This window comes from Oratosquilla oratoria, chromosome 15 (genome assembly GCF_046742065.1).
Source record: "Oratosquilla oratoria isolate Oo_2021 chromosome 15, ASM4674206v1, whole genome shotgun sequence".
NCBI classification, from domain to species: domain Eukaryota; kingdom Metazoa; phylum Arthropoda; class Malacostraca; order Stomatopoda; family Squillidae; genus Oratosquilla; species Oratosquilla oratoria.
Window position 1 is genome coordinate 68,366,491 of NC_134791.1, and position 12,894 is coordinate 68,379,384.

Below are 12,894 nucleotides of genomic sequence, written 5' to 3' on the forward strand. Positions count from 1 at the left end.
CCATCAACGCTCTATCACCCTTCCATCCACCACCCTCTCCCATGTGTACTTATGTTTGACTTTCTTCCGAAACACTGTATTTGCTATCATCAACTCTCTTTCTAGACACATTTCCACCATCAACTCTCCATTACGATTCTTTCCTGGAACTCCACATTTCCCAACCACTCCATCAATTGGACCATTTCCTACCCTAGCATTAAGGTCTCCCAGTACTATTACATTGACATTTCTTCCTAAATCCTCTATGCACTCATTTAAATCTATCCAAAAGGCCTCCCTTTCTTCTACACTCTTCTCACTGCCAGGCCCATATGCACTTACAAAGACCCACATCTCCTTTCCCAGTTTCACTTTCATCCACATTATTCTTGAGGAAACCTCCTTCCACTCCACTACACGTTTACCTATCTCTTCACTTACTAGAATAGCCACCCCTTCCCTCCCTCGCCCTCTCTTCACTCCTGATAACCTCCCACTTACACTCACACTTCCCTTTCAACTTAGTTTCACTCAAAGCCAACACATCCATCTTTCTTCTCACAAACATACTACCTATCTCTTCCCTTTTACTCTCATCTGTACCACATCCATGCACATTAAAAGACGCAAACCTTAGGGTGCTGGTCGGAAAACTCCCAGACCCTCTTATGCCTTTACTTTTTCTTTTAGAGAGTATGTCATTATGGAGGGGCAACTACAATATATATAATCAAGACGCCGATATGGCAGCCCCGCATATCCACTTGCTCCTCATGCCGCCTACGTATGCGGCACCGTATGGAAGTGGTTAATTTCTTTCCAAAACATCTTTTTATTACTTTCAATTTTTTTTGTCATACTCTTACCCCATTTCACATCTGCTCTCCTCTTTGCCTCCTTTATCTTTTGCTTTACTTCTCTTTTCTTTTCTTTGTACCTCTCATATGACTCCCTTGTCCTATTTTGTAACCAATCTGTGAAAGCTCGCTTCTTCTCTTCTACAACCTTCTTTGTTTCCTCATCCCACCATTCACTACCTTTCCTTCTAATTCCTCCTGTCCTTCTTGTTCCACACACCATCCTTGCACACTTTGTGACTCCTTCCTTGAACCATCCCCATTCCTCCTCCACACCTAGCTCTACTCTATCCTTCACTCCCTCTCACTCCTCCTTCAGCTTCTTGTACTCCTCCTTTTCCTTTTCATTTAAAGAGTTCACTCTAAGCACCTCCCTACCTTTTGTCCTTTTCCTCTTTCTCCATCTATCCTCCACTCTCAACTTACCTTCCACAAAAAAATTATCTGATATTCCCCCATCCTCTCCCCTTAGCACATGTACATCCTTAACTCTTCGGAATTATCATAGTCCTATTTACCACTACATAATCCATCAACGCTCTATCTATCACCCTTCCATCCACCACCCTCTCTCATGTGTACTTATGCTTGACTTTCTTCCGAAACACTGTATTTGTTATCATCAACTCTCTTTCTAGACACATTTCCACCATCAACTCTCCACTACGATTCTTTCCTGGAACTCCACATTTCCCAACCACTCCATCAATTGGACCATTTCCTACCCTAGCATTAAAGTCTCCCAGTACTATTACATTGACATTTCTCCCTAAATCCTCTATGCACTCATTTAAATCTATCCAAAAGGCCTCCCTTTCTTCTACACTCTTCTCACTGCCAGGCCATATGCACCTACAAAGACCCACATCTCCTTTCCCAGTTTCACCCTCATCCACATTATCCTTGAGGAAACCTCCTTCCACTCCACTACACGTTTACCTATTTCTTCACTTACTAGAATAGCCACCCCTTCCCTCCCTTGCCCTCTCTTCACTCCTGATAACCTCCCACTTACACTCCCAAACTTACACTCACCCTTCCCTTTCATCTTAGTTTCACTCAAAGCCAACACATCCATATTTCTTCTCACAAACATACTACCTGTATCTTCCCTTTTACTCTCATCTGTACCACATCCACGCACATTAAAAGACCCAAACCTTAGGGTGCTGGTCGGAAAACTCCCAGACCCTCTTATGCCTTTACTTTTTCGTTTAGGAATGTCACCTGTGGGGCTACAAGGAGAAGGATGCCTAGTCCCACTCCCCGTCCTTTTCTTCTCGCCTCTTACGATCCAAGTGGAAATACTTGGTGGCAGCATTCTTTTCCCCCACCACAGGGAATTCCCCCACAGCAGAAAATGAATACTCAGAGAAATGGTGCAGGACAGCAGTAAGGAGTTGGGGGACAGCATAACGGAGGGACAGTCATAGTATAAAAGTGTCATCATTTCTCTATGAAGAGTTTTCCTCTATCACAGACAAAATGATGTGTGGCTCTGGTCCGTAGGGGCGCCCCATATAGACCCTAAAGTATCAACTGCATGCTACTTTGCCACAATAACAAGCAGCCAATACCCCAGACGGGGATCAACTTATGTACTGGCACCATAAGATAGCTAGTAAGGACAGTTATAATGTTATATGACTCACACAGGGATATGTGGACTAACATTACCTTACACAATTTACATAACCTACTGTATTACACTTGCATATCTTTGTGTCATATTGTGACACATCAGGAAACATCATGACACATCCCCCTTCCCCAGATAAAAATATTTAAGCCTGTGAAGCAAGGCTTGAACATTTTGTCAGTATGCAACAAAGTGTCAGCTACCACATTTTGTTTTCCTGGTTTGTGTTGAATACTTAAATCATATCCCTGGAGTGCTAATGCCCAACTGGCTAATCTATCTTTTATTGATTTTCCCACTGATGATATATTTCAGGGGGTTATGGTCACTAAGAATTACATTATTATCATTATTATTATTATTATTATTATTTTTTTGCAGGGGTTCCTTGAGACATGCAATTTATTTTAAAGGTTACATACATATACCAAAGGCTTTTTTCTCCCTTACAGGGTAGATAGCCAAAAAGAAAAAGGCATAGAAACCACTCCCACCCATTCCATCCCCTACATATTCCACTCCCCTCCACCCTCCTCCCTCCCTCTCATCTTGGCACCTCCTGGATGACGGGTCATCCCTGCATCCTGTCCACTGCCCTGGGTCAGAAGCAGTGTTGCAAGACACAGCACATCCACAGCAAGGCCGCTTCATTAATTTGGTGACCCCCCCTCTCCGTCCCCTCATGCATAAAAGGAGAAGATGGGGGAGAAATCCCCTCGGGCTGCATCAAATTATTTCTCATACATTTAAAGGTTACACAAGGGTAAAAGGTTGAGAAATGCTGATATAGATGCATAATTATTTGGGATAATTTAGGTGACATAGCCCAAGCTGAAACAATACATGAATTCAAACCTAGATATGGTAATTAGGAATTAAGGATATAAACAAAGTTGGAACCATATATGAATCTGAGGGCAGGTTTCATCAATTGGAAAATAGGAGATGGGACTCAACAAGCATTGCTTCTTTCTGTTATACCACAATTAGGTAAATACAAATTACTTGCATACCTGTAGAATTTTTATACATTAAATGGGGACTTATAAATCTTTTATGAACATGTGTTGACATATTGAGGTATTAGTCAATTGTACAAAAACACAAAGCACAAATTAACTTACAGTTGAAGCTAGCATGGAGCCACCAAACCATACGGCATACCTTTGCATTTTGTGTGCAATAACATTCACATCAATTGGTTTTGGCTGCAACAAACAAAAAAGTATAAAGTATCTGATTAAGGTGATGTTCATCAGTTACAAATTAATAGAAAAAAGTCTACTCTAAAGTTTGTAAAGAATACTGAAAATCTGAAAATACATAAAATACAAAAATATGTGATCTGGAATTAAAATGTTCTGATTGGACTTGATTATGTACTACTGGGACATCCAAACCCAACCCATAAGGTATAAGATGCAAGTAAGATTTGTCAGTGTCAAAAGATGCACCCTCATTTTGACTTCCATTTAAAAAAAGTAAATAAAATAAATAATAATAAAAAAGAAGAACATTTTATGTGTGACTTAGTGATATATACAGTGCTCGACAAGGAAGTACGAACGGTTAGCGAGAATGAGTGATGAGGAGAATGAATGAGTCATAAATCAATAAACAAAAGCTCACTTCGTACCTCTAATACTTTGATGGGTGGCCTTTATGTGCAATGAAAATGATCTCACGAAGGCGGTTTAGAATGGAAGTGGCGTACTTGGCAAGATGTGCAGGAGTTATACTAGCCCAGGATTGGCGAATGGCTGCCTCGAGCTTGGGCACAGAGCTCGTATCTTTACCCTGCAGGTCTTGTTTAATGTGGTTCCACAGGTTTTCTATTGGGTTTATGTCAGGACTATTGCCTGGCCAGTCGGCTATGTAAGGTATATGACAGTCTTTAAGCCACTGAGTAACACTACGAGCAGTGTGGGCTGGGGCGTGATCTTGTTGAAAGATGTTAGCACCTGAGCTATTAACCCCTTCCATACGGTGCCGCCTACGTTGGCGTCATGAGGAGCAAGTGGATTCGCGACGCTGCCATATCGGCGTCATGATTATATTTATTGTAGTCGCCCCTGTGTTTTTCATTCTCCCAAATGTGCCCTGAATTCTCTGTGGTTTTCAAAATTCGCGGGTGAAAGAGAGAACGATCGATATAAGCGGTGACTATATTTTATGATGCGAGTATTATTACGACACGTCGTACGGCTGGCATTGGCTGCTGCCCGCGAGATTTAAGTCTGGAGTGAAGTGGTTAAAAGAATCCTCCAGGTGGTCATTTAAGAGTTCATAATAAACATATTGGTTCACTTTACATTTTTCGGTAGTACAACAAGGCTCCCAAGTCCCCTTTCACTAACACTTCCCCATACCATGAGAGAATCAGGGTGTTTCACTGTTTGTTGAATGTACAGGGGGTCAAGTGGGTCGCTACCCGCACGCTGATACACATTTCCACCCCTATTGCCAGTCACAGTAAAGGTGGACTCATTGGTCCAGAGAATATCCAGCCACTTGTCATCATCCCACTGAAAATATTTCTTGCAAAACTCGACCCTACGGCGCCTCTGGTTAAGAGTGGGACGAGGCTTCTTCACTGGGCGGCGGCTTCTGTACCCAAGGTCGTGAATGCAGCGGCTAACTGTTCGCACACTAACCTCCCCAAAGAGTCCCGGGTTACTTTCTTTTATTTTTCTGGTGGTAACATGTGGATTATGCTCTGTCTCTTGATAACATTAGTAGCACGAGGGGATGTCTTTTTGGTGTACTTTTTTCTTGGTTTGTAACCAGATGTGTCACAGCCACCTTCCTTCTTAAAAATGGCAACCCACTTGCACAAAGACGTCTTGCCAACCCCAATCTGCTTTATTATTTCCTTTGTTTGGTGACCAGATTTATGTAAAGCTATGATCTGGGTTATTGTCTCTTGTGATAAATACTTGTTCTTGCCCATATTAAGGCTAGAAAGCACCTCTGTCTGCAGAAAACACTGACCCTCTTGACACCCGGTACGTTCAACAAACAGTGAAACACCCTGATTCTCTCATGGTATGGGGAAGTTTTAGTGGAAGAGGACTTGGGAGCCTTGTTGTACTACCGAAAAATGTAAAAGTGAACCAATATGTTTATTATGAACTCAAATGACCACCTGGAGGATTCTTTTAATAGCTCAGGTGCTAACATCTTTCAACAAGATCACGCCCCAGCCCACACTGCTCGTAGTGTTACTCAGTGGCTTAAAGACTGTCATATACCTTACATAGCAGACTGGCCAGGCAATAGTCCTGACATAAACCCAATAGAAAACCTGTGGAACCACATTAAACAAGACCTGCAGGGTAAAGATACGAGCTCTGTGCCCAAGCTCGAGGCAGCCATTCGCCAATCCTGGGCTAGTATAACCCCTGCACATCTTGCCAAGTACGCCACTTCCATTCCAAACCGCCTTCGTGAGATCATTGCACATAAAGGCCACCCATCAAAGTATTAGAGGTACGAAGTGAGCTTTTGTTTATTGATTTATGACTCATTCATTCTCCTCATCACTCATTCTCGCTAACCATTCGTACTTCCTTGTCGAGCACTGTACACATGGGAGGTGGTGGATGGAAGGGGGGTTGAAAAGACATTAACAGACTATGTAGTGGTATCCAGGAGAGGAGTAGGAAGAGTTCTGGAAGTCCACGTTCTCAGGGGAGAGAGTGTGGGAATATCAGATATTTTTCTTGGTGGATGGTATGTTGTTGTTGTTGTTGTCGTTCCCTAGACTGTCTGTCCGAGCAGTCCCGTCTCCCCAAGGAATGCCATAGCCGAAACTGGGTTTTCCCACAAATCCTTTATACAGTAGAGCGTATGTTGTGTTGTTTGCGTGCATGATTGTGTATAATGCAGTCTTCCATTATGTGTTGTATGGTATGGGGTGAAGTGTTACATCCTGGGCAGCTGTTCACAACGCAGTCATCCAGCCTCTTCTGGTAGCTTAGAAGTGCTGGGTGGTGACCGCACCGCAGTCTGGCCAAGTGGACTCTGTCCTTTCGTGGGAGAGAGGATTCAGAAGGGTGGATATCAGGGGGTCTGGCATGCAGCAGTGTGTTGTCTTTCAGTGTGTTAATGGAGCAGTGAGTGATATGATTATGAATATGTTTCCGGAGGCTGGTATTTGGTGGTTGTGGAGGAAGAGAAGAGAGTATCTGTGCGTGATAAAGGTCTTTGGGTGTTGTTTTAATGTTTCTTGGTGTGTGTGGGTGTTATGCTATGTAGTGTAGCGGGTGTAATGTGTTTGTGGTGGCTGCGGCAAGTGTTTGTGTGCCTCTCATGTCGAGATGGTCCTTGACTTTGAGGACTTTTGTTTCATGGTGTAAATGGTCTGTAGGTGTTGTATTTGTGCAGCCTGTAATTGTTTATAGGGCTTTGTTTTGTATGATTTGAAGGGTGTTGTGGTGTGTCTCACTGAGATTAGGAGCCCATGCAGGACTCGCATAATTCAACACTGAGCGTATGCATTGTTTGTATATTGTTATATTAGTTTCTTTGTTTTGTCCAAATGTTGTTCCAGTGATTGACTTAAGTGCGTTAAGTCTGGGTGTGCATTTGTTTTTTATGTTTGTGATGTGTTGTTTGAAAGACATGGATGTATCGTATGTTACACCAAGAATTTTCGGTGTGTTTGTGTGTGGTATTAAAGTGTTGTTGATGTAGGGATGAGGTATGTATTTGTGTTCTATTGTCCAGTTGGTGAGAAGTGTTGCTGTAGATTTGGTTGGAGCTATTTTGAGTCTGTTTGTGATGAACCATGTGTTGAATGTGTCAAGGTATGGCTGGATTATTTCTGCAGCTTTGTCTGTGTTACGATGTGTGCATGTGATTGTTATATCGTCTGCGTAGGAAGATATTTGTATTTCTGAGGTGTCTGGCGTGGGTAAGTCATGCATGTATATAGCTAGGTCAACATGAAAATGGAATTCCTGATATTTGAGCTGAAGTAGTTCTCATGGGATGCAAAAAGTCGCTATGAGTATAATGCAATTTGAATTATCCATCTAGCTGTCCTAGTTCTCGAGATATTGCATTTTGAATGGAATTAAATCGGGCCTATTTTGTCCCCGGAAATCGGGCCGAAACGTGCGGTCTGACTAATCGTCGATCGAACGTAAACAATGACGGTTTTTACTGACAGGCACAATTTTATATAAAAATTTAGCATATAGTTGCATTATTTGACCTATTTTCTTTAAGATGTGTGATTTCCATGTAACTTGATCATAGAATTACGTTTTTATCCTCTGCAAAATTACCCACCACAGCTACGAATACCGTCAAATTACATGAAAATCACACATTTTAAAGAAAATAGTTTGAATAATTATATAATTCAACTATATGCAAGCTATTACACTAATAACACAATAGTAACAAACTTAATAGTGTAGTTTGATCCATACCACCAGTGATCATAGATAGCGGGCATGACGAATCGTAGCTGTGGTCCGTAATATTACGGAGGATAAAAACGTAACTTCTCTTTGATCAAATTACATGAAAATCACACATTTTAAAGAAAATAGCTCAAATAATTCAACTATAAGTCTATTACACTAATAACATAATAGTAAGAAACTTAATAGAGTGAAGTTTGATCCATACCACCATACGATGGCGGGATGGATGTTGATGTTGTTATCCGATAATCCGACCCGATAGAAAAAAAAACTAATTAAAACCACCGATTTCTCCGCTCTACCGTAACACGCTGCCTTTATTTTGGTATTAGAATAATCCGCGATACTAGTAGTTTTTCTTTATTATGGTCAGTTGCCACAACCCTAAATATGTTAGCTCATTTTTTTACGTTGAAACATATACCAATTTTCGATTTACTGCTGAATGCAGGCCGCCATGTTTATCTTATGTTTTTATTGACCGACATGTAACTGATGATGTGAATGTTTAAAATTTACTACGATCGTAATAAATACACTCACATTTTTATTAATTAAATTTCCCGCGGTATGTAAATTTGGCCATTTGAATGGCGTGCGCATAAAATGACGCGCTATTGTGCTCGTCATCAACGGTGGCGCCTCTGGTTGGTGGTGTTTGACCTACCTAATGTATAGATTAAATAGTGTGGGGGATAGAACTGAGCCCTGTGGTACTCCGTTCTTAATGTTTCTGATGTGCGATGATTGGCCATTATATGACACGTAAGCATTCCTACCTGCCAGATAATTGGCCAGCCATCTTTTGGTGTTATTGTGCATGTCTGTGTTATATATTTTATTCGTTAGGTTGTGGCGGGGGATAGCATCAAAAGCTTTACTAATGTCTAATGTTATAAGAAGTGTTCTTTGGTGGGGCCTATCTGAATTGATGCCATCTAAAATTCTTTGTGTGAGGTTTGTCAGAAGAGTGTTTGTGGAGTGTAGTGGCCTAAAACCGTGTTGTGAGTCAGCAAGGGGAATATGTGGTGTGACAAGTTTAAGTATTAGGCGTTCAATGACATTAGAGGGGGTGCAGAGAAGTGTGATTGGGCGGTGAGATGTTGGGATTGTTGGGTCTTTGTTCGGTTTTGGAATGGTGATTATTTCACCATGCTTCCAGATGTCGGGTATAGTGTTGTGTGAATAGCTGTAGTTTGCAATGTTTGTGAGTGCGTGTATACCTTGTGGTCCAATGTGTTTTAGGTGGATGTTGCTTATGTTATCAGGGCCACAGGCAGATGAGTGCTTGAGATTATGTATTATGAGTTTTGTCTGACTGTCTATGAAGGGTGTATAGTCTGAGTCTGTGGGAAAGTCTTTCTTACGTCAAATGGTGCGTCGGTCGTCAGGGTGAGAAGTGAGATGACTTGTCTATGCAAAATGACGTATGAGTGCGTTTGCTTGTTGTCTGTTTGAGGGTAGATTATCTGTTGTTGTGATTATTGCTGCGTGAGAGCGTGTAGTGTTACTGTTGGATAGTGTAATGCTGTTGAGTGTTTTGTACAATTTGCTAGTATTTGTTTTGTGATCAAGTGTATTGATAAAGTTTTGCCAATTTTGTGTTTTTTGTTCATGTATTTTATTGGCAATCACAGTGTCTAGTGTTTGTATTTGGTCTGCTATGTTTTGAGTGATAGGTGTGGGGGTATCGTGTTTAAGTGTGTCACGTTGTCTGATGAGGCCTTGGATTTTTGGTGTGAATTTGGGGTTGTGTGATTTTCTGTTGCCTCTAGGGATGTATCTCTTGTCTGCATTTTGTATGATTGTATTAAAAGTGTGCACAGCATTGTTTATGTTTGTGATTGGTGTACTGTTAAGTGTTTCAAAATGTTGTTCTGTCTCGTCAGTAAAAGCTTCCCAGTTAGCTCTCTTGTAATTGGTGTAAGTGTGTCTGTGGCCAACTGGGGTGCATCTTGTTTTGGTGGTGATGATGATGGATGGTATGTTGAGAGTGGAGATAGGTGGAGAATTAGGAAAAGGGCAGAAGGTAGAGATGATTAGAGCAAACTGTTTAAATGAGAAGGAAAAGGAGCAGGAGTATCAAGAGAACCTGAGAAGTGTGGTGGGAGGAGGTGAATGGCAGAGGTGGTAGTGGAAGAGGAATGGAGGTGTTTTAAGGAGTAAGTGACAAAGTGTGCAGTGATGGTATGTGGAACAAGGAGCATGGGAGGGAATAGAAAGAAGGGTAGTGAGTGGTGAGATGACTGGTTGCCAAGCAGGACTTGGGAAACATATAAGAGGTACATAAAAAATATATAAAATGTAGGAAAATGTCAAAATGTTTAAATTAATAAAAATATTTTTGGAAGAAAATATAAAAGGTGCAATGGGCACATATTAATGGAAGTGGAGGTGCTGTTCAATGTGGAGGAGGATAGGGGGGGACTGATAGTGGCAGTAGGAGGTGCTAAGAAAATTACATTGATAAAAGAGGAACATAGAAGAGATATGTGGAAAGATGAGGTACAAGAAGTTCTGAAAATGATGAGAGCAAGTAAAGCACCTGGGTAGGATGGGTGTCATGTGGAGTGTCTCAAGAAGGGAAGTACAGTAATAGTAGACTGGATAGTGAGGTTGTTTAATTTGTGTCTTGGGGAGGGTAGAGTGCCAGAGGACTAGAAGATTGCCTGTACAGTTTTGCTTTACTAAGGAAAAGGGGACAAATGGGATTGTAGTAGTTTTAGAGGGATCAGTTTATTGAGTGTAGTTTGGAGAGATTATGGGAGGATTTTAATTGCCAGGATTAGGAAAGGAACAGAGGGAGTAATTGGTGAGAAATGTGGGTTTAGAAAAGACTGAAGATGTGAGGATCAGATTTTTGTGGTAAGGCAGATTTGTGAGAAGGCTTTGGCAAATGGTAAGGATGTTTTTTTGGGCCCTTATGGATTTGGAGAAGGCTTATGACAGGATAGACAGGAAGGTACTATGGGATGTGTTGCAGATATATGGGAATGGGGGAAAGTTATGGGCAGTCAAGTTATTAAAATAGTAGTAGAGCCTGTGTTAGAATTAGAAATGGAGAGAGTGATTTGAGGTAAAAGTAGGGCTGTGCCAGGGCTGTGTCATGTTGCCACAGCTGTTCAGTGTGTACATGGATGGGGTGGTACATGAGGAAAATGTGAGGGTAATGGGCAGGGGACTGGACATGGTTAGAGATAATGGAAAGATGTTGGAGGTTAGCCAATTGTTTGCAAATGACACAGCACTTGTGCCAGGGTCAGAGGGGGTTTTAAGGCAGTTAGTGAAAGAGTTTAGGAAGGCATGGAATAAGAGAAAGTTGAAGGTAAATGTAGGTAAAAGGTGATGAAATGTACAAAAGGAGTGGGTGGCAGTGAGCTGGAAGTAAGTCTTTAAGAATAGAGGCTGGAGGAAGTGGTTAGTTTAGGTATTTGAGGTCACATTTGGCAGCAAAGGGAGTGTGAGTAGAGGTAAATTGTAGATTGAGAGAAGCAAGTAAATATCTTGGGGGGTTAAATTTTCTTATGAGAAATAGGCACATGGGGATGAATACAAAGAGATTTTATAAATGGGTGATTGTGCAAATGATACTGTACCGGGTGGAGACTTGGATTTTGAGAGAAGCAGAAAAGAGAAATCTATACATGTTTGAGATGAAGTGTCTGAGAATGATAGGAGTTACAAGGTTGGATAGAGTGAGAAATGAGGAGATGAGGAGAGCTGGGGTGGAAAAGGAGAGGGCAGATAGGGCTGATGAAAGAATATTTGGATGGTTTGGACATGGAAAAAATAAGTGAAGAAAGATTAGCAAATGAGGTGTGGAAAGCTGAGATAGATGGAGTAAACTTGAGGGGATGACCAAGGAAAAGATAGATGAATGTGGTGAAAGGGACTTTGAACAAGATGGAAATGACTGATGAACAAGGAAGGAAGAAGACAGGGTATAGGAGTGAGTAGAGAAAGGCTGTATATGGATGATACTTTGACACAGTCCGAAGGGATTTCTCACAGTCTTCTCTATTTTCCACACAAGGGGATGGAGTGGTGGGGCTCAATAAAGTGAAGCAGCCTTGCTGTGGATGTACTGTGTCTTGATGCATTGCCTCTGACCCAGGCAGTGGGAAGGAGACAAGGATGACCCTTCATCCACAATTGGCTAAGATGAGAAGGTAACAAGGGTGGTGGATGGGAGTGGAATGGGTGGGAATAGAATGGGTGTGTGCCTTTGACTTGGCTACCTCCCTTATAAGGAAGAAGCCCTTCAAATATAGACTGGCAGACCAACTTTACACACAAAACAAGCTATACTTACCTTAATACGGCCTCCACTTAGTTGTTCTGTGATACGAAGTCTTGCATCTACTATGCGTTTGACATCCCTTTGCAGTCGGCGATCAAAGTCCTTAAACATAGTGGAACCTCCTGATAGAACTATATTCTTATACAGAGGCCTCCGCACATCAATGGGGCAGTTCTGGATTACATTATCTACTACCTCGCTGATGGGCGTTGTGAAGTCTGGGTTTGCAAACTGGAAAGGAATAAATCAAAAGGTATGATGAAGACAGCCTCTTTAAAACAGAAAAGTGGTAGAAAATTGATAATCCCATGCATTTATACAAGGGATGTTTTTAATTACATTTGCACAACTTAAATATCATACACGTGGAAGACTGAAGGAAGAGATACGTCTGAATGGGGCAGTAAGACAGGGTAGAGGATACCTTGAGTAGTATAAAGAAATAAACAGATGTCAATGGAATATGAAAAGGATTTATGAGACAATACTTAATCCAGCACTTATGTATGGGAGTTTAGCCTGGTTGATGAATTTGAGAGAAAGGGTATGTGGATAATTGGAAATGTATCAAGTTATGAAATAAGACAAAATAGAAGCAATAAGATTTGTGAAAAGATTGGGAGTGCAGATGAGATTGGGTGAACTAGCAGAGAAAACCAACCTATATTGATATGGTCATGT

At 41.4% G+C, this 12,894-nt stretch overlaps 1 protein-coding gene across 1 annotated transcript in view; it reads right to left on the reverse strand.

Annotated features, from left to right (window-relative positions):
* The window catches only part of Arp3 (Actin-related protein 3), a 197,927-nt gene that overhangs the window by 32,535 nt on the left and 152,498 nt on the right, over positions 1-12,894 (reverse strand). Inside the window, exons 7-8 of the mRNA XM_076199005.1 lie at positions 12,226-12,444; positions 3,603-3,686 (exon numbers count right to left, since the gene is read on the reverse strand). Of these exons, the coding sequence (XP_076055120.1) occupies positions 3,603-3,686; positions 12,226-12,444 (303 nt within the window). The remainder of the gene's footprint in view (positions 1-3,602; positions 3,687-12,225; positions 12,445-12,894) is intronic.